Below are 22,874 nucleotides of genomic sequence, written 5' to 3'. Positions count from 1 at the left end.
TTATTTTACTGCCTGGGAATTGAACATTTAACACCAAGCTTGTTCACTACAATGAATGTACTGCTATATTACAATGATGCTCAGAAGGCTCATTATCCAAGTTTAAAAAAGTGACGAACAATTTTTCAAAACACGCAACCAATCATTCTTCTGCAGGGCTATATGCATGAAGTTATATGTGCTGCTTTGTGATTGCAGAGACTGGGTTGGGAGAGAAAACAGGTGATGAAAACAGACAATTGAGGCTGTTCATTCTGAACTGTTTTTAAAAGGGTTTGTTAGAAAGTAAAAATGTGGCACCAGAGGGATATGATGCTGTGATTTCCAAAGTTACAATTCAGTTCATCATCACTTCAGTCACTTCTGTTGCTAATGGTGACAGTAGCTTGAGTAATATATCTGTATTAGTATGTGTCAGGTTTCATTTCATCACCTGCCAGCAGGTCAACTGGAGGCCTCACACTCCTTAAATGACCTTTGAAAAGTTTGTATGGGGTTTCTGTCACAATAGCAATCTAATGTATTATTTACGTAGTTAAAAGGTCTATAGTTTCCTTTTTCTTGTCCATGAACTTAAGATCTCAACAGAGAATGTCCAAGTTTCCTTAAGAACCCCTAACTGCTGCTTTAAAGATTTTCATACTGGCTTTCTGTTTGATATTAGCCTCACTTCTGTGTACACATGTTTAATATCATTGTTTCCTCACCAACCATATGTGTTGCTTTTGAGTGACTAGTTCATCATAGAAGGAACTTGTTCCTCTGTTAAAGGTTTCCTACCTCAATCCAAAGCCCTGTCTGTTTGGTAGCCGCATTTCTAGATACATACAGTATGTCATGACCTGTACCATTGTAAAGGCTACAATGACAGTCATTCATTCTTATTTTCCCAAATGTGTCTGCTGTCTGGTGTAGAGGTTGCGCTAAATGAATACTTTCCTTCATTTTTCGATTTTTTTAAAATCATGACAGAAAAATGTAAAAGCAGCCGTTTGACTCATGGAGATACTGTCACTAAACCACAGAGATTCTTACTAGTATAACAAGTGTTTCCCAACCTCCAAGCATTGCCTTAAGTGGTGCTGCTTAGCTACCAGAATAACATCTCAATGGCCATGAGAAGTTGTGTGTCCAAGGCAAAGACACAAAAACTAATTTTCTATCGCTGTGTTCTGGTCAGGTGGTTGATGAGAATCCAGGAAATCCATGCCAACTTGCCTGGGAATTCAGCATGACCACATGTAATTTGATAGATTGTAACACAAGTTATTAGAGCTATGAACCATAGCCAGTTGTGTTTCACTGTTAATGAGGTACCATGCGACCAGGTAAGAGTAAGGAGCAGGTGGATTGAGCAACTGAGTTTGGACCTGTGGGCTCAAATTGGCCTTGTAAAACACTGGCGTAGTGGCTTAAAAGTATGATTTAACTGACAAATAATACAGAACGATAATCCATTTGTTAAGATGAATCCATTTAACTGTCTCGTGTGTATCACCAAATGCATTCTGGGATTGTCTACAGCTCTAAACAGGAACATCAGTACAGATGATCCATGGATATTCTTTCAGAGTTTCAATATGGACTGCAATTTCTCAGAAAGTACCCTGAAAACTATAGCGTTGATCTGTGAGTTTGTCAAATCCCGACAATTTTAAATGAATCCACTTCAGGGTGGAAATGGCCTACACTAACCCTGTGTTTTTAACCTTTAGTATGTAATAAACTGTGGTCAGAACAGGGATTTGAGGGAAGGGACCACTGTCAGCAGGCCCGTTTCATCTGACAGACTTTATTAAGTCAAGGTGATGAGCTGCAGACCCAGACAGCAGGGGATGTGATGGCAGCCACTTCTGCTGTCAAAAGTGATTAAGGTATCAGGGCTCATGTCTGGGGAAGGGAGGCTGGGCTGTGGGAAGGGGGGTGGCAGTCAACAGTCTGACTACAATATCCCAGACTCTGTAACGTCTCAATACTGGGATGTGAACGCTCAGATGATGGCTGGAGGAGGACAGGAAATGAGTGAAAGGGGTCAGTAGAAGGGGACGAGGGGGGGAAATGAAACGAAGAGTGATGTGCTATCACAGAGATCAGGCCTCAACAGATGGGCTTCCACCTGGGGGTATCTCCAGGGAAATAGCTTTTGATGTGATGTCAAAAACTGAGAAAATGATAGAAGGCCAGGATATCCCTACTACTACTTTTCATGTGGTGATGTCAATGCGTGTGGTGCATTTCAGTGTCCTTTTTATATTTTGTATCCAAGGATTAAGAGGACTGGAGTGGCTTGTCGGTGGGCTGTAATGTTTGAGCTTTCATTTGTTTTGGTGCTCTCCTAAACTTTGGGGTTCTCCAATGTCTTTAGGGCAGGGGTGTCAAACTCAATTTGGGCCACATTAGCATCATGGTTGCACTCAAAGGGCCGTTTTTTTTACTATATAAAAATACATATATAAAATAATGTATTATATTACATGACTGCCTCTGCATTGGATTATTATCGGATAGGGTAATAACTTCATAATTAACTACGTCTGAAAGCAGAAGTCTAGGGCAAATAATTGCATGTCTCTTCGGTGAGAATGTCACAAAATGATTTAAAAAGAAAAGCCACATTATGAGAGAAAAAGTAAAAATCAAAAAAATAAATAAGTGACATTTTGAAAAAAAAGTCAGATTCTGAGAAAAAGGCAAATTCTAAGAAAATAGGAATATTTTGAAGAAAGAAATTCAAATTCTGAGAAACAAGTCAAATTTGAGATGCATTGATGGACATGTAGTTTATTATGGGCTCAGAACAGTCTCATAATACACACATGCACACAGAAGGATTCACACTTGTATTTCCGGATCCACACTTGTGTTTTTCAATGCACACACAAATGTGTTCCGTTTCATATTCATGTAAATAAAATCCAAATACAGAAAAAAGTGTTACATATGTATTTTTGATCCACACATATTTGTTTTCCGTTTAAATCCCCTGAACCTGCAAACACATACCGCTTTCTGTGCACGGATCGCTGTGCATTCGTGTGTGGGTTTTTTGAGACTCCCCTGACGGTCAGCCCAGAGCCATATAATAGAAGAGTTACGACAACGGAAGTCCAAAAACGGTTATCGTCACGTGGTTCATGTAGACGAGGATCGTTCCCCGGAAGTTCATGGCGGGCAATGTGAATGCATTGATAACAGGAGATAGAACCACGATTTTGGGTAATCATTAGTGAATAAAGGTTTTGATTGGCAATATGTATACAACAAATCGATATGTGTATGTATTTACATCAATATGTTTTAAAAAATAAAATAGAATTTGCTAATATTAAGTAATAATATTAGGATTAGTGTGAACAACTAGTTTACATGTTAGGCTAACAGTGCCTTGGTTAAAGAGCCTGTTGCTGTTTATTTATAGCTTTGAATTCTTTCAAACCAATATTATCTTCTTAAACTTGTATGGTAGTCAGGAGCATCACTTTCTAATGTTTATTGATACATTTAGAGGGAGGGGATCTAAAGTAATGCTTTAAAATTCAGATTAATGTCTACCATTTTCTTAAATTCATGGTAGTTTCAGTAATCCCCTGGTAATTGAGGACACAAGTTATCTAAATGACTAATGTCATCTTTATGGCTTTCAGAAAGGACAGGAGACCGACAGGTGACTATCAAAGGACTAGCAGCAGCATGACGACGACGACGACGACGACGACGACGACGACGACGACGACGACGACGACGACGACGACGACGACGACGATGATGATGATGATGATGATAAATGTGTTGTTTTAGGAACATCTATTGCAAATACATGGAGTTCAATAAACATTGAAAGCATATCATGCAGTTTGTCTGTGCCTTTTCCTCCGTGTTGTCCTGGTTTGCTGTGCTGCCTCCTAGTCGCCACCATGATTTGCTGTGCTGCCTGGGGATGCTCCAATCACTCAGAGAAAGGAGTATGAATGTACGGCTTCCCCACTGACACAGAGCGGAGGAAGCAGGAGCAATTTCACGACCAACAGCAACAAAATATGTGATGTAATTATATACAAACACTGCATTTGCACTTTTTCACAAAACGAAAACCACACCATTGGGAAAGCTTAATGTTTTGTTTAATACAAAAAAACAGGGAAAGGCTTGAAAAACACAGAGTTGAGACTCAGGGTGCAGGGTGAGGGTCTCAGTGCAGGTATTCAGGCTCCATTGAATCCCCCTCTGGTTCTTGTGCTGAAAGAGGGAGTAACAGACAGGAGAAAGGGTTAGGTCCTCCACCTGTAACATCACTGTCCCTCCACCTGCCATACAGTAGGTTACTAACAAGATTACTTATATAATACAGTGATAGAATACATGTTTAGTATGCTTACTTATATAAAACAGTAGTATTAAACGTACCTTGTGTTTTCACTCTCACTTAATTCCCTCTCCCTTTGCCATCAATCCAAAATCAGCTGAGCTGCAACATTATACAGACGGGTAATAATCAACATAATCACAAGGACACAATATGGCTCTGCTAAAAACACTCACTCTTACACGCACCAAAGTTATATTTATCTAATATTTAACTCCCTCCACCCCCGCATACAATCCCGTTTAGAAGCCCCTCTTCTCTAATTCAACATGTTGGACGAAATGACATTAAGAGAACGGAATTTACAATTGAAAGGCTGTTCAATGTGTGTTGCTAACTTGCTTCGGTATGCTAGCTTAATCTGTTATCTGTAAACGTTCCCTAAATCTACTAATTTAGGGATAACCCACTGACATCCTTTAATACACATGTTCATTAGAATCAGATGTACTGATAATATCCTCAATATAAATTATAAATATAAATCTTTAAACTTCTTCTTACCTTTAAAAGTCCGTCACGAACGGTGTATTATGCTGCAACTCCACAGCTCTGCTAGCCTTGGCGCTAACTTCCGGGGAAAGATTGAGAGGCTCCACGATCCGCCATTGCTGTAAAAAAGTGGTCCATTGGAGTGAACGGAGATGTCGTAACTCTCAGTCTATATGGCGCTGGGTCAGCCGATTCGTACTTGTATTTTTTTCTATCTATAGCCAATCAGATGTCTCTTCCATTCTAAGCCAATCACATGAGCGCGCCCCCACGCGCTCATGTGTCAGGATGTATCATCATACACATTTGTGTGTATGATGATAATGTTTTATCGTGCTTTTATCGAGTAAATTCTGTCTTTTTCACTAATGTCATGGTTTGGTAACCTGACTTTAAAGAGCAGAAACTCTCTGAGTCAGATCATAAAGTGGTCCAGCAGACTGATTGGTGAGCCACAGCTAAACCTGGAGACGCTGTACCTCAGGCAGTTACAGCGGTTATCCAGCTCCATATTAGACGATGACTCCCACCCTCTGCACTCAGAATTCAAGCTTCTTCCTTCGGGCCGGAGGTTACTTGTCCCAAGGAGTAGAACGAAGCGGTATAAAAACAGTTTTATCCCAGCAGCTATTGCACACATTAACATATCATAGGAGCGTCACACTGATGCATATTTTTATTTATTTATTTAATTGTGAATTTTGAATGTCCATGTTTGTACTAGTGTTTTCCTTTTAAAAATGTTTTTTAAATATTTTTTAGATTTGGTTGAGCAGGGTATACTTGTACTTTTACTAGTCCTTTATTAGAGATGTGTCTGTTGTTTGTGTTTATTTTTAGTGTCAGGATGGAACCCTTGTCTTTTTCTCTGCAAACAGAATCTACCTACGGGTACAAATAAATAACCTGAACCTGAACCTGAACCCACGAGGGTAGATTTCTTGCGTTCATGGCGTAGCGCTTCATGTACGCATTTTGCGGAGTCCGGAGCTGACAGGTCCATGGAGCCTGCCTGCAGGCGCTAATGTCAGGACACCTCCACTCTCAGTACAGCGCCACTTTCTGACAGGTCCATGGAGCCTGCCTGCAGGCGCTAATGTCAGGACACCTCCACTCTCAGTACAGCGCCACTTTCCGAACAGGAAATGCACGCAAATACAATCTTATATATGGTATACAACAACACCACGCCGTTATCTTGATTCTGGTTGGCCAGAAGACATTATCAAAGATGTTCTATTGAGAAGAAGATCACTACCTGACAAAAGTTTTCAAAACCGTTTATAGTCTTCGGTATTCTTGTTTTTGGCGTGAGAATAGTTTGGGCAGAGTGAGAGCGTGAGATTGAGGGTGAAAGCGTGTGTCACACGCCAGATGCGTGAGAGTTGGCAACCCTGATACAACAGCATTATAAAAACAAAAATAGTGCATGTGGGTCCACACATTCTCTGTCTTACTGTTACATGAATCCCATGAATGTATGAGATTAAGTTAGCTTCATCATATCTCAATCAGTGATTAAGTGAATAAAAAATTTCTATCGGGTCACTGTCAGCCGTTAGGGGAGGGGGCGGGGTTTGGAGGAACGGAGAGGAGACGGTGATTGCGGAAGCTTTCCTCCTGCCTTCACAAACTTTACACGCGTATTTATCAACTGAAAATAGCAAGAGGACATTCATACTCTGCAATCCAAGACTTGATTAAATCCACCAAAAACCTGACATTACGATAACGAGTGTTTTTCAAAAACACAAATCCCTCCCCGTGTCTCTGAGCCGCAGCGACGCGGACTGATTCAGAGCGGGTCATTCCATGGGAGCCTGCCTGCAGACCTCCACTCTCAGGACACCTCCACTGTCAGTACAGGAAGTGAAGATTCTGACGCGTTTTTTTCCCGCCCACCGAAGGACTCGTTTGATGGAAGTTTTCAAATCACAATGGAGACTCATTACGGAGGTGATGAGTCCGACCACCGTGCACTACCGGGGACATTGCCCGGTCTCGGGTGTCCCCCCACGGCCTGTGTCCAGCCACCCCCCCCCACACTCATCCATATATTAACGGAGTTTGACAATTTTTGTTGCATTTTTCTCCTCTCCTCTCACTGATCGAATGGCAAACGCGACCCACTGTCGGAGGGCCTCCGCACCGGCCGATATGAATCGTGACCAAGACGCACCGTCCAGGCGTCCCACGGGTCCCGCAGCGGGGTAGAGGTTCCCAGCTGGAACCTCCCCAGCTCCGCCGCGGTGCACCCGGCAAACACGGTTTTTTCTCGAACCTTCCACTGTTGTCTAGCAGGTGTAACTAAAATACAAGATGTCGTATTTATATATATAAATAAATAAATATATCTATATAGATATATATAGATAATAAGTGTCAGTGCTATTTTATGTTGTATTAGCGTGCATTTCCTGTTCGGAAAGTGGTGCTGTACTGAGTGTAAACAATACAAGGTGTCCCTATTTTTATATAGGCTATATCTATACAGGGGCGGAGCTTCCTACAGGCGATATAGGTGGTTGCCTAGAGCGCCAAAAATTGGACCCCTCTATATCTGCAACCATTATTCTTACATACAAAAACAATATTCTAACATAAGGGGAAATGAGCCAAAAATCTAAAACGGTCGGTCGGTCTAAGAGCCTCGGCTTTAGGTGTTCACAGTCAGAACATGCTTGAGCGCTGTGCATTGATGGGTATCGGTCAAGTGTTTATAAAATTAAGTGTTGAGGAAAGAAAGACTAACGTTAGAGAACTATGAAGAGGCAAAAGCCATCCGGGGCGCAGTATAAAAACAGAAGAAAAGAAGAAGAGAAACGTGCCAAGGTGAAAGGTTTTGTATTTATTTGTTTGTTTATTTAGCATATTATATTTTGATTATTTGATATGTGTAACATATTTTACATTTCTTCTTAATTTTCTTTGAAAGAAAATGTGCACATTCTTTTATTGTTTGTTATTGTTGTTGTTATTATTATTGTTTGTTAGCTAAGTTGTTTGTTTTAATTCTTTAGTGTGCACTTTACATTTATTCTTAGCTCTTGTTCTTGCTTTTAATAAATAAAGGTGCAGTACTGTCACAGCAGGATTTGGAAAAACTTGTCCATGCTTTTATCTTCAGTAGACTGGACTACTGTAATAGTGTCTTTGCAGGTCTCACTAAAAAATCTATTAGAAAGCTGCAGCTAATTCAGAACGCCACTGCTCGAGTCCTCACTAACACTAAGAAAGTGGATCACATCACTCCTGTTCTGAAGTCTTTACACTGGCTTCCAACAAAATAAGTTACCATAGCTATGCAAATTACATTTCTGACCTCCTGCTAAATTATGAACCATCCAGAACTCTCAAGTCGTCAGGGACTGGTCAGCTTCCTGTCCCCAGAGTCAGAACTAAACCTGGAGAAGCAGCGTTCAGTTATTATGCTCCAAGTATCTGGAACAAACTCCCAGAAACCTGCAGGTCCGCTGCAACTCTGACTACTTTTAAATCCAGCAAGAAGACTTTTCTTTTTGTCGCTGCTTTTAATTGAACTATTCATATCTTAGACTGCACTGTAACTTTTATCCATGTATTTTTTCTTAATGTCTTTCATTTTTTGTTTTTCTTTTAATGTTTCTTTTATTATCTTTTACTGTTTTTAAATGCCTTTATCTGAATGTCTTTCATTTTTGTAAAGCACCTTGAATTGCCTGGTACTGAAAGGTGCTATATAAATAAACTTGCCTTGCCTTCCTGTGTGTCAAAGAATAGATTTCAAAATACTGCTGCTGGTTTATAAAGCATTGAATGGTTTAGGCCCAAAATACATGTCTGACCTCCTGCTAAATTATGAACCATCCAGATCTCTCAGGTCTTCAGGGACTGGTCAGCTTTCTGTCCCCAGAGACAGAACTAAACATGGTAAAGCAGCGTTTAGTTATTATGCTCCAATTATCTGTAACAAACTCCCAGAAACCTGCAGGTCCGCTGCAACTCTGACTACTTTTAAATCCAGGCTGAAGACTTTTCTTTTTGTCGCTGCTTTTAATTGATTCACATCTTAAACTGCACTGTAACCTTTATCTTTTAATGTTTCTTTTATTATCTTTTCTTTTTAATGATTGATTTTAAATGCCATTTTCTTAATGTCTTTCGTTTTTTGTAAAGCACTTTGAATTGCCTTGTGTTGAAAGGTGCTATATAAATAAACTTGCCTTGCCTTGCCTTGCCTTACTTTACTGTATAACTGTTAAGATGTTTTGATTTTTTTGGGGGGGGGGGCGCAGTGGTGAAGCTCGCCTAGGGCACCAAATGTGCTAGGTCCGCCCCTGTATCTATATATACTTTATGTATATAATAAGTGTCAGTACGATTTTATTTCGTATTTGCGTGCATTTCCTGTTCGGAAAGTGACGCTGCGGCTGATACTAGTAACTACAATACAAGGTGTCCGTATATATATATATATATATATACACTTATTATATACATATGTATATATCTATATATATATATATATATAGATATACATATGTATATAATAAGTGTCACGATCCGTCACGATCCAATTTTATTTTTGTGTTTGCGTGCATTCCTGTTTGGAAAGTGGCACTGTACTGATAGTGGTGATTTTATTTTGGAAATCTTGGCGTGCACTTCCTGTACTGACAGTGGAGGTGTCCTGAGAGTGGAGGTCTGCACCGGAACTGTCCTGAGAGTGGAGGTCTGCAGGCAGACCCCTCTCGGTCATTCTGCCGTTGGTTTGACTGGTGCTGCAGTGCTGCTGGATAAAGCAGAATGGTCCGTGTGTGGTGTCGCTGTGCCACTGTCACATCTGCTACTTGATTTCTGCGTCACGGACCAATTTTATATTTGTGTGACAGAAACAATTCTAAAATAAAAACACTTTATTGTCCGGCCGCGGCCGAAAAATCAAGCAGCAACGTTACTACGCTATAATCGATAATCGAGCGGCGAGCTACTGAAAAGCTGCCCGCGAGCTACCGGTAGCTCACGATCGACGTGTTGGAGACCCCTGGTTTAGTCTAATCGATCAGTGCACTACAAAGCCAGTGCTAGACAGTGAGCTGTCAACGGGGGAGCCCTGCCGGTCATTATCGGCCGATATTCACTCTTAATAGTTTGATCGGTGCTCTCTATAAAGGCCGATCAGGAGAGCTGGATCTGATCGATATGGACATAAACGCGAGTGAAGTTTAGCCGGACGCGAGAGAGAGATCAGATCAGCTGCTGAGACTGACGGAGACACGCTGCTCTGCAGTGCATGATCACCGCCCTCTGTTTGGCGAGCTGACCGCGGACAGCGCAAAATGCGTACATGAAGCGCTACGTTATGAACGCAAGAAAATACCCTCGTGGGGGCGCGCTCATGTGATTGGCTTAGAATGGAAGAGACATCTGATTGGCTAGAGATAGAAAAAATTACAAGTACGAATCGGCTGACCGTCAGAGGAGTCTCAAAAAACCCACACACGAATGCACAGCGATCCATGCACAGAAAGCGGTTTGTGTTTGCAGGTGCAGAGGTTTTACACGGAAAACAAATATGTGAGGATCAAAAATACATATGTAAAACTTTTTTCTGTATTTGGATTTTATTTACATGTGTATGAAATGGAACACATTTGTGTGTACATTAAAATACACAAGTGTGGATCCGGAAATACAAGTGTGAATCCTTCTGTGTGCATGTGTGTATTATGAGACTGTTCTGAGCCCATAGTTTATGGGCAACGGGCTTCTGTAAATCGGCATGTAACCGTACAATAAACATATTATATTCTTTGCAAGCTCTTGTGGGCCACATGAAATGAAGTGACGGGCCGGATTTGGCCTCCGGGCCTTGAGGTTGACACCCCTGCTTTAGGGGGTTGCTTGAGTCACCTTCTGGTCGACTACTACTGTATTCATTGTCTTTTTAAGGGAGGGTCAGAAGTGTTGGGAGAGTTTGGTGATATCTAATGTTTTGAAGAAGATATTGGTTGTTTTTGGTTATAACCAATGATAGGTTTGTTTCCTTTTATGGGCGTTTTTCTCTTTCTGGCAATATTTTGGGACTGGCCATTTCTGTTGTTCTTGTGCATTGTAAGCCAACTGGGGCGTCACTTTTGTATAAACATACATATCTGTGTATATTTTAATTATATTCAATACTTAAATAAGACTTTAGTTTCACCTGGAGTAAATTCACAAGCTACCCTGCAGTATACAAAGTCATTAAAACTAGCTGCACCTTTACCAGCTTAGATAACACTTAATGCATGTATTCCTACACTCTGGTATTCTACTTTTACTCAAGTACAAGATCTGAGTACTTCTCCCACATCTGTACTTCTGTTCAGTATATTTGCTATTTTGAGTGCATACATGCAATTCAAAGTGAAATGCAGAGTAGTACAGGTAACTGGATGATGGACCGACAGCAACCAAAAAGTTTAATATAGATCGCTGTGGAATGCTTGACACTAATCACAAGCAACGATTGTGCCGACTTGGTTAAATAACGGGAGTCGGGGAACAGATACAATTGTGGTTGGCGCGATGAACAAAGCAGTATAAAATAATAGTTATATATTGTTAATTTTATTGGGTGAATTGAGCAGTCTGTAATGTTTTTCTACAGCAAATGATAACATTGCTACATTTAGCTCAGCTACGTCAATAGCTGATTACCTGGTCAATACGGAGCATTTAGCAGCTATGTTTCAGTACTCAGTGAAAAATGAAATCTAACAAGAGAGTGAATGTTGGACTTATATTACACCGTGTCTGCTGAGTGTGCAAATATGGTTATAATAAAGGGGTATTGTCAGTATTGTTTGTGCCAAGAAATACCTTAACTCCGCTTTAAGCAGTCCGTTTTTGTTTTATTCCCTCCCTGTATACTTTGTTTTTATTGTTGATGTATTAATGCTTCTGTATCTAATGGTAGTATGAGTGGATTCTCAAAACTCTCTAACTCAGCATTGTTGATCAATGCTTAGCTCAAGCATTAGCAGGAATCAACCCCCTGCATCTTGCTGCTAAATTTGTATTGCCCTTATAAAATGGCGTCCTAGTTCAATTGGTAATTCAGTGGAGAGAAGGGGCACTCATCTACATGAGAGGGGTTCTGGGAGGAGGACCCCAGGATGCAGAGACATCATTAGCCCAAAGTTCGGCCAGAGGCACTAGCGCCAGCAGCAGAGGGTCAACACAATTAAGTGAGTAGGAAAAGCCCTGCCATGGGTATTAAAGATTATATAAGATTATATATTAACATCTTACCTCTCTGCAAACATGCCAGTGTCACAGGAACATTTCCCACTTAAAAGAAAGTTGAATTAGGCACTATCTTATTGAAAATATGTGTTAATTTAATAATATATTGAACAGAAATCCTAACACTGGATAAAGCCATATTCAAAATGACGGTTACATTATTAAAGTCAAAGGTTCTTAGAGAGGGAAGATATCTCCTTCGACGCTTCATGAATAAGAAAGATACTGCCAACAGTTCTATAAATGGGGCTATGAATGATATATGAACCCTCAGGAAAAACCTCATCAAAATCCGTTTTTGTATTACACGTTTTCAGACATGTTTGTTTAAATATTTGAATGATGCATTCTCTTATGCTAGCCTTTGGTGAATGTAGGAGTCTACAGACACAACTAGACATGTACACAATCTTTCAAAAATTAGTATTCTGACAGGATACATGAATGGTAGCAATATAGCTCAAACTCAAAAGATTAACCAATGCAGGGGGATAATAATGTTATTGGCAATATAATGGTAATGGTAGATGTAATGAGACAAATTAATAATGTTTGCGGACTACACTTATGTTGTTCAAATTGTAACATGGGCATGGTTACAGGACAGAAGGTTGAAATGTTTGCCAGACACAGTATGATGTCTCCCTCTAGAGGCAGAAGAGTGCCTCACATGTTTACTGTGTTTTTGACAAGTCATGTTACAAGAACATTTACTGCACCACTGAAATATAAACTCTGATGTAAATCAGGGTGTGTCATTACCGTCCACAAGCTGAATATGCTGTGTTCAATGAACTAAACGCAAAGTAAAACCAAGTGGTGTTTATATCATGTTTAGTTTATGAACATCATGTATGTTGTTGACCTCTATGCTACTATTGAAGAAATACATCTAGACAGGAGGAGGCTACTTTGCAAAGAGCCAATCAGATTGCACGTGTGCTCAAATGTGTGCCGTGCAGAAAGGGTCAATTTGAATCCAACACAGGATCTTTTCCTATTTTTGTCAACAAGCGGAACGCCACCCAAAGAAACAAAGCAGGCTATATGCTAAGTAGGCGTACTGCACATGAAAGCTATTTAATCACCCTTGTGTGATGTTCGGGTCAAATTGACCCGATTTCCATTTTCAATTAATACAAAAAGATATAAGGATATTTTCGTTCAACCTGAAACTCAATGGCCTGGGCTTATTTATTGTGAAGGAGGGTGGAATTGTTTTTATTTTTTTCCACTTGTGAAAAAATGCCCACCCGCATTGATGTCCTTCATAAGAGGTTCGGGTCAATCTGACCCAGATACAATACCAGGACAGACAGACAGAGAAAAACACACAGAAACACACAAACTAAAGACACACACACACACACACACACACACACACACACACACACACACACACACACACACACACACACACACACACACACACACACACACACACACACACACACACACACATAACCTCACATTACATTGTAGTGCAGAACTACAATTATCTACCAACAAAATATATTCTGCTCAGAGAGCCTTGGAGCTAATAATGGATGAGAGTGAAATGAATGCTTTAGAAGAACACGGTGAAGTGGAACAGGAAGACATTTCTGAAGATGAGGATAATGTGGAGGTAAACTCAGAATTTGACAGCAAATTGGAAGATGAACTTGACTCAGAGCCAGCTGCTGGAAGACCTCCACAGCCAGCCGCAAGAAGACCCCCCCCCCCAGTCAGCTTCTGGAAGACCCCCACAGCCAGCTGTGAGGTCTGTGGACCCTCAAAGGACTCCAAGACACAGACTACATGCAGCAACTGCAACAAGTACATCTGTGCTATACACACGAAGAAGTTCTGCACATCATGTGTTTCCTAAACGGACTTGCCCATTGACTCACATGATGTTCTGCAGCGTCACTTCATCAATATATTCTTCGGATATACTGTATTTTATGAATAGTGACTGTTAATTGTTTTTATTTGCTTTGTGTTTATATCTGTTCGATGTAATTTATATGGATGTTTCATTCTCTCTATATTTCACAGCCAAATACTTTTGGACGTGGTTCTTGTGTTCCAATTGCTGCTAAATTGCTTTATTTCCTTCAGGGCTTTGATTATTATATGACAGATTAAAAATAATAAACATTAATGAAAAAATGTTTCTTTTACATGTGTCCTAGAAAAGCATGAGCAAAATGTAAACTTAGTTTTTATTACAGTGAATTTGTTTTAACATAAATTACATTTTTATCACAAAAAACGATGGACACTTCCATTGTTAAATTTGATCTCGCAAAGAGTATTTTCAAAAACTAATCATATATTTCATTTATATTGTTGGGGAATGAGTTAAAGACAATATATATAAGGAATTGTGCATGTTGAATTTAGTTCTGTATTTTTTTTAAACCCTGAAATATGTCCCGGGTCAATTTGACCCAAACATTACCAAAGGGTGCGAAATGTGAACATAACACAAGGGTTAAAGCAGGAATGAAGTGGAGGGTTCATTCTTATTTCTGTTTAGCTCCTTATATTCACACAAACTAGATGTGATGTACTGTTATCCCTCTCACACTCAGGATTTATTTGAGTTAATTCATTGAATACTCTGTGTTTGTTTGTCTTTTACTCAAGCTGATATAACCAATGTGTATCCTTACAGCACAATTACTAAAAGAGGATAGCGGAATACAAAGATGAACAAGGTACAAAATGATAAACAAATTATCGTCAAGTGGGTACATTCACATGGTGTGGCATTTGCCCGCCTGATGAAATACGGATGTAGGCCTACCGTTGTAAAGTAAATGTGTTGAAGAATGTTTAGTTGCAACTTGCTGGTGACCATACAGTGTTTTAACTAAACGTACATTAATATGACCATGGCAAGAATTTAAAACACTACTGTCACCCAGTGGCAGGTTCAAGGTATCACTTAGCACTAAGTTTATCTTTTTGTTACTCTACTTTCAGTCACGTTTGAGCAGGCTATTGTAGTAGCATAAAGGTAAACAGGCCCAAATGCAATAATTAACCATCAGCTATTGTTTGCCTACGATTTTTGTTTATCAATTTAAAGTATCTTGTTAACCAACTACTTACAAAATCATGCTGTAGACGTGGTCTCTCAACCGTTTTATTTCATTTCTGGATTCTAGAGTAGCCTACCATAAAGTCGTCTAAAACGAAGATAAACTTGAGTCATAATTAACCATAAAACACACACACAGAGAAAAAAACATTTCGTTTTTGATCACCACGTGGGTACTCCACTCCGCTATCAACGATCTTTGTTGCCAACAGAAAAAACATACGGGCACCTGCTTCCGGTTTCCCGCCCTCAGTCAGCTGTTCCTCCGTTGTTTGCAAACAGTCCGTCCGCCTGGTCCATGGTCCCCGCCTCGTCCTCTGCGCCCCTCTAGCTCCTCCACCATGGGGGAAAACGACAACAGCGAGATAATAGAGCAACATGTCGAGGAGGAGATTGAGAAGAAAGGCACGAGGAGCCGCACAGCCTCCTCCAGCTTCCCGGGCAGCGTCACTCCGTCCGACAGAGAGAGCCACAGCGGCACCCAGTCCTCCCACAGACTGCTGGCCTACAGCGACGCGCTCATCTCCATCATCGCCACCGTCATGGTAAAGACACCCAGCTCTAGGGGGGGGGGGGAGCCGGAGCCGTGGATAATAGTCCAGTAATAATATTACATACTGTCTGTCAGAGGTGGGAAGCAAGTAACTAAGTAGAGTAGGAAGTGTATCTATGGTGTGGTATGTCTACTTGTACTCAAGCATATAATCGTAATGCCCTTTAAACCAGTTTCCTTTTGAATTGGGGAAGATGGGAGAGAGGTTGGGTAGGGCATATAATGAGTATTTAATGTTAGTCAAACATTTTAAGAGTCATAGTAGGAATGATACTTGCTTACTTTAGTTATAATGGGATTATAGCAGTGCTATAGCCTACAGAGTAAATTCAACTTTAATTCAATCTCAGTAAGTACATGGTACAAGATCATACAATATCATCAACTAGACAAATATAACTAATGTTTCTAATTATGTCAGCCACTTTAAGGGAATTTGAAAGCACAGCTACAGTGAGTTTAAAGTGTGTTCATGCTTGATACTTTCATGTATGGTTGAAATGAGCCGTGATACTATTCATAATAGGGCGCTTAACATACACTGAACATGCTTACTGGTCAGTTGGAAATCCATTTTCTCAACAACATGTGCCTTTCTCTGAACATGATGTTTCTCATAATGTATCATCTTATATTCACAGATCTTACCTGTTGCACATACAAAGTTGCAAGATAATGACGAGGTAAGACGTGTAATCGCACATTATTTTATTCCATAAAAGCGAGCCCCTTAGAACAAGGTGTTTTCAGTGGGAGTCTGCACATCTCTGCAGTGAGACTGTACTGAACAGATAAAGTATTCATCTATGCGTCTGCTTACAGGAGCTGAGGCAGAGTGTTCAGCTTCTGCTGTCAACAAAGATAGCTGTTTACTTAATGACATTCCTCATCGTGACTGTTGCATGGGCTGCTCATATCAGGTACATTAGTATTATTAGTATATTATCATGTATAGAAGTAATATTTGATGAAGTACTAAGTATAGGAGCAGTTTTTATATTTATCACCTATTTTTGTGCTGAATTTCACAGATTGTTTCAAGTAATTGTACGCATCGATGATTGCCTTGCACTGCTGAACCTTGTAAGTACAAAGTCACTGTATGCCAACTCACCTTTAATTAACCTCTTGTGATAGATTAATTGAAGTATATCTTCATAATACTTTTGGATATTTAATTAAAGAGGCCCTATTATGCTTTTTAGGCTATTCCATTTCCTGTAGGTGTGTGTACATGTAAATGGTCTGCACAGGATACAATCTCAATGTTCCCTCCAGAGGGAGTTGTGAACGCTTGTCCAATCAGTACAAATCCTATTTAACAAAGATTTAAGGTCTGATTCAACAGAGATATTACAGTTGGTTTGGGCATATTAACTAATTTGCTATACAAAGAAAGTGCATAATAATGAATTCTCAACAAAAAAGTCATCTTTTAGTGTTATACCTAAAAGTATTTGACTTTTTGCTCATATTTCCTTTTGCTTTGGGTTTTATTTCAGGCCTGCATGATGCTGATAACCTTTCTACCGTACACAGTGAGTATGAGACGCTGCTTAATGGTCGTTAAATCCATCACACTATTTGCACCAATACTTTGTGCTCTGTATTGCTCAGTAACATTACGGCATGGCATATTTTGCAGTTCTCTCTGATGGCCACCTTCCCTGAGAACATCCTCGGGATTTTACTCTTTTGTGGTTGTGTGATGGTGATGGGTGTCATACAGGTGAGCCATTTATTATAGTGAAATCATTATTTTCTTTTTTAAGTCCACCAATTTCCAAAATGGATGTCTTAAGTTAAAACACCTATATACAGTAGATACAGATTCAGTTGATTGTTGCGTTATGTTTGCTGTATCTTTGTGGTGGATCTACTGAAATCCCATATTTCTTCATGCTTTGTTTCCCTAGTCGGTGATCGTGGTGTACGCCTTCAGCCGCCCCTTCCTGTTGAACGAGCAGATTCAGATCTCAGAGAACATAACCGTCTACAAACATCACATCCTCAAAGTCATCATGCGGGTTCCCCTCATGTGCTTCCTCGCCAGCATCTTCTCCTTCATCCTCTTCCAGATCGTAGGTGGCACTATTTCTTTTTTTCAAATGTTTAGATTACTTTCTACGGAGCCCCTAAAGGGACATGAAAAAAAAAGAGAGAGAGAAAAAAAAGGTCGGGATAACGGGTGAGTATCTCGTGAGCACGAGAAAGAATGCGCACGAGAAACTAACCCATTATCCCAACTTACTTTTTATTTTTTTGAGAAAGTTACCGGTGCGCCAAGGGAGAAGTGGAGCGCACAGGAGACAACCATTTAATTGCAGACTGTTATGTTTACGTGGGGAAATGACAGTGTATACATTATTTGAGATATATTTCGAACTCAGACTTAATTTGATGGACATTTCGGCCAGGGGTGGAGAGCTATTAATTATTAATGTCCGTGACTCTCGGAGTATCTGCTGCTCACAGCTGTTTTAAAGGGAAACAAACACTCAGAACACACACACACAGAGCGGAGCTGAGCAGACTCACATCATGCACCTTGGTGACCAGACATCTCCTTCATAAAACTAATAAAAGGGGGAGTAATCAGGCTGATGTGTTGTGTAGATTCTGCCAGACGTAAAATCACGGTCACACTCCCTATGAAGCGGGGAGGTGCCGCTCCACATTGCTTTTCTTCCCGACTGCAATGCTGGTCCCGCAAATCAAGCAAGAACGTGATTGGTCGATATTCATTGTGGGGGGAGGAGGGGTGTTAGATAGAGGTGTAGTAAGTAGATAGAGATATGATTGAGGTTTCGTTTATGCATAGAGTAGATTCTTTTAATTACATTCCCTTTTGTTTTTTGTATACTTTTTATATTTTGGATTTGCTTGTCGACCTACTGTCGAGGGCTTGCGAGCTACCGGTAGCTCGTGATCGACGTGTTGGAGACCCCTGCTTTAGGGGTTTGCCACCCTAGCGTTTTCACTTGGTATAACGGTTGGTGCCACTGTCTCGAAGACATCCCCATCTCTCTCTGTCTTCCCTAAACAAAATAACACAAAATGAAGATTATGATAAAATATTTGTTGTCAGCTGATTTTCATATGAACAAGATCGAACATGTTAACCCTTTAACTGCCAGACCAAGAAAAAAGCTATGGAAAAATGATTTGTTTGCATTTATAACCACAAACCATTTTAATTGTATTGACTGACCTCACAGTTTTGTTTTTATGAGCCGATACCAACTGGTCAAGCTGGCCTTTTATGGTTAAAGTGATCATCATATACAGTACAGTATTTGTACACATCAAACTCAAATAAAACACAAACTCAAATACATTTGTTTCTTTTATGGAAAATTAGCAATATATACAACCAGATATATTCATTAAAAAAAAATTATAATCGTAAAAAAAAAATGGTAAAAAGTAATGTAAAGTGTTTTTCATAATAAAAAAAAGACTTGCTCATCTTCCTGTATATGCTGAATTGGCCTAACAAGAAACCACTGGCCTAACAGCAAATGTCTATATCCTGTGTGCAACTTTGGGCTAAATGCCATGCATGAAAGGTGCTATATCAATTATTATCACTCTTTCACTCTGAGACTCATAAGGCAGTACTAGATTTAGTAATATGACCATGAATTTAGCCATTTATTCACCATATTTTATAGGAAAACATCTCTGAAACTCTGAAAAAGTCATATGGCTAGCTTACCATAAAAGGCCAATTCGACTTTTGAGCATATTTTCCAAAAATGAATTACACCCTTGTTAAAACTTTTTTTGTGCATCAAAAAATGTTCAATGTTCTGCCACTAGAATATCTCAAAAAGAATATGGTTCCCTTCCAAAAGTTGACCAAAACGAGTGATTTCTTCAGCAGTGATTTTTAGCATGCCAACTTCCTCAGTGGAAGCTAGCTGAAGGGCTTTCTGTTCGAACCACAGTGACATCTAGAGGTTGTTTTGTACATAACATGTCAACCAGAAGGTAGAGCTGGCTGAATCAGATGGAGTTCAACTTCTTTTCTTTTCTTTTTTTTTCAACAAGATATCAGGAAACAAAATGTGCTCTACCAAATGGTGGCGCTGGCAGTTAAAGGATATATCGTTAGCAACTTGACTAAATGCTAGCAGGCAGGCTACTGTCCAAAGCAAGAAACAATCGTAATAATACCAAAGTTAGTAGGAAGGTTTTGATACTTACTGTGTTTGTCCGAGGCTTTCATTGTGAAAGGGAGACCGTGGCCAAGAGGCACATCATTTTGCGTTTTTAATGACAATTCATGTATATGTTACGGCTAATTGTTTCAGCACACTTTTCATTCGGAAACAGCAACTATTTGACCTACTTTAAACTCAACTGTTGCTGCTGAAAATCTTTTCTTTCTTATAACATTTTGATTTTGTTTTTCAGTCCTACGTGCTCTTGGCAATTGTCATCTTCCTGCCGTACATCTCTAGGTCTTTGAAGTGGTGTCGCAGCAAAGCAATTGGTAAGTACTACATGCTATAGTGAGTAACACAGGAAATATGAGCTAACCTCTAGCCAGATATACTTTGGGAGTAGATGTAGTTGCAATTCATTACGGTTCCTTGTGCATTTCAGGTCAGGTGGAGGAGACTCCAGACTCCATTTTGTTTTACAACTTCCTGCCTGAGGAGCCCCTCAGCAAGGATCGAGTGGAGGCGTTCAGCGATGGAGTTTACGCCATCGTAGCAACGCTTCTCATCCTAGACATATGGTGGGTTTCATTACATTTTCTTGAATGTGTAAACATAGGACAAAGTTATATTGTTATAGACAGCTAAATCACAAAGCTATTATGCTACCATGCATTAGGGGATCCCATGATGTGGCTCTATAAAGAAAATCATATATGCATACATCCTATGCACATGTTGCACCCACTGTATTTATGCACTGGTAATGGTTACATACAATGCTAACTTCTGGCTAGCTAATGTTTTGGAAAGTGCCCACATTTATTCATAGTATTACAAATAGCCTACCAATAAAAGAGTGAGAAAATCGCACTGGACACTTAACATGTATTGTCTCTGGTTGCATTTCTTTAGCGAGGACAATGTTCCAGACCCGACTGTGGTGCAGAAACAGTTTGGCGGGAGCCTGATAGCAGCTCTGCAGGACTACGGCCCAGAGTACCTCGCCTACTTTGGTTCTTTCGCCACCGTCGGCCTCCTCTGGTTTGTGCACCACTCGCTCTTCCTCCATGTAACCAAGGCAACGCGCTTCATGAGCATGCTCAACACTTTCTCGCTGGCCTTTGTCGGAGGATTGCCTTTAGCCTACCAGCTAACGCATGAATTCCCACACAACTCTCGCAATGAACTAGAAGCCATTCAGATCAGCTGCGTGATCATTTTCTTTGCTGGTATATTTCAGCTCGCTATTTGGGTGGTCGCTCTTTACAACGAACAAGAAACTCTGCACCCTTACGTACGATATGGCGGACGCGAGCATGTGTTTATGCTAGCTAAGCTATCTCTGTACCCCTGCGTAGCTCTTGGGACGTTTTTCCTTACTTGTATTCTGAGTAAATTTAGTGCCTCGATTTTCCACCTGATGGAGATTACGGTGCCCTTTGCTTTTCTTGTTCTAAGGCTGTTGGTGCGCGGTGGGCTAGCAATGCTACGGCTAATTTTCTGTCCTGACAGGCCCGACCAGGGAAGTGTTGTAGAAGAGGAAGATGACGAGACAAGAGTGCCATTCAATGCTTTAGTAACCTAGTTAGCTTAAAGGTAAGTAGCTACAGAAAGGGAAACTTACTCACAGAGCAGTGAGGCATTGTTCCCTAAATGCTAGGTCTCTGAAAGAGTAACTGTTAGCGATTGCATTGAGAATCACATGAAGAGGATATTCTTTTTTCAACTTTTAAACTGCTTCTAATGTTGAAAGGGAATCTGTGTAAATGGGATTAGAGGTGACCACACACACATTAAAAGGCAAAGTATGGTGGTGACTGGATGATACTGATGGCCAAAGCCCATCATTTCATTTATTTTTTATCAAACAATAATTTAAGAAGAAACTAATGCTAGTTTTGTTTCGCAAATCATATTAAAACTCTCGAAAGCTAGCTGTTTTATGACCCATAAGATGGTTTTTCACTTTGATTTTCATCCTAACGTCCGGATGTAGCAAAAGGTCAAACTGGGTAATAGCTGTTTTGTATACAGGGATGAATTGAAGTAATATGAGCTAGTGTGAGTCCTAACATAGCCGTTGATAGACTTCAATCAAAGAGAAAGCAAGCATTTATAACTATTACTCGGTTTCTGTGCCAAGTAAAGGTGAAAAGTCCGTCCAACTGTAGCTTTATCAGCTTTTAATTTAACCGCTATTTATCTAGCAAAGATTTGCTAAGCATGTTGCAGAAAAAAAATACTTCAGCTAAAGTATTTAAATAGTCTGTATAAAACAAGGAAAGGTTGATTTGTTTCTTAATGTTTGTCTGCTCTCAGATTTTGACAAGAATGTAAATGTTGGAGTTCACCTATTAGCAAACCAGCTAACAGGTACACTGAATACATCTGTAGTATTAGCACTTTAAACATTGAAAGGGTATGGCCATAACATGTCAAATTGCACTGCCTATAAATCAGATTTGTGTTTGGAATGCCCAGTTATGCTATCTCACCTTTTAGTTATGTCCATGTCGTCAGCTGTTTTATTTTTAGTAGGACAACTGTGCACTTAATCACAGCCACAACTCCATTTAAAGAGGAAGAAAAAGGCCAGGTTGTGCATGGCTTTTGTTTTATTTCACTTGAATTCATGATTTCAGGTTTTTCTTTCAATCCCGTCTTTATTAAGTAATGTCTACTCTGTTATTGTATGGTTTTAAACTGGAAATTATCATTCTTTCTTTTTGTAAACTGTCAAGTACATTGTTTCCAGAAGGTGTCACTGTTTGTGCGATGATGCGATTATAATAATATGTGTAATACTGACCTCAGAGACTCATGTCTGTGACGAGGTGTCAAATCAAAAACTGTCAACATTTGTTTTCTGAATAAATCTGAAATAACGCCTTCAATGTGGAACTTCTTCGTCTTGTTATTTTTGAAACCTAAGAAACA

The 22,874-nt window shown here is 39.9% G+C and overlaps 1 protein-coding gene across 1 annotated transcript; it reads left to right on the top strand.

Moving 5' to 3' along the window:
* Positions 1-15,456: 15,456 nt before the first annotated feature.
* On the top strand, positions 15,457-22,831 carry tmem175 (transmembrane protein 175). Its single transcript, XM_034090443.2, has 10 exons — positions 15,457-15,760; positions 16,410-16,451; positions 16,591-16,688; positions 16,800-16,851; positions 17,271-17,306; positions 17,414-17,497; positions 17,685-17,849; positions 20,188-20,266; positions 20,380-20,515; positions 20,850-22,831. The coding sequence occupies exons 1-10, from the start codon at positions 15,557-15,559 to the stop codon at positions 21,520-21,522; spliced, it is 1,569 nt and encodes a 522-aa protein (XP_033946334.1). The 5' UTR covers positions 15,457-15,556; the 3' UTR covers positions 21,523-22,831.
* The last annotated feature ends 43 nt before the right edge of the window (positions 22,832-22,874 follow it).

Source organism: Pseudochaenichthys georgianus, chromosome 9 (genome assembly GCF_902827115.2).
Source record: "Pseudochaenichthys georgianus chromosome 9, fPseGeo1.2, whole genome shotgun sequence".
NCBI classification, from domain to species: domain Eukaryota; kingdom Metazoa; phylum Chordata; class Actinopteri; order Perciformes; family Channichthyidae; genus Pseudochaenichthys; species Pseudochaenichthys georgianus.
This window is presented reverse-complemented; position numbering and strand designations above follow the sequence as displayed.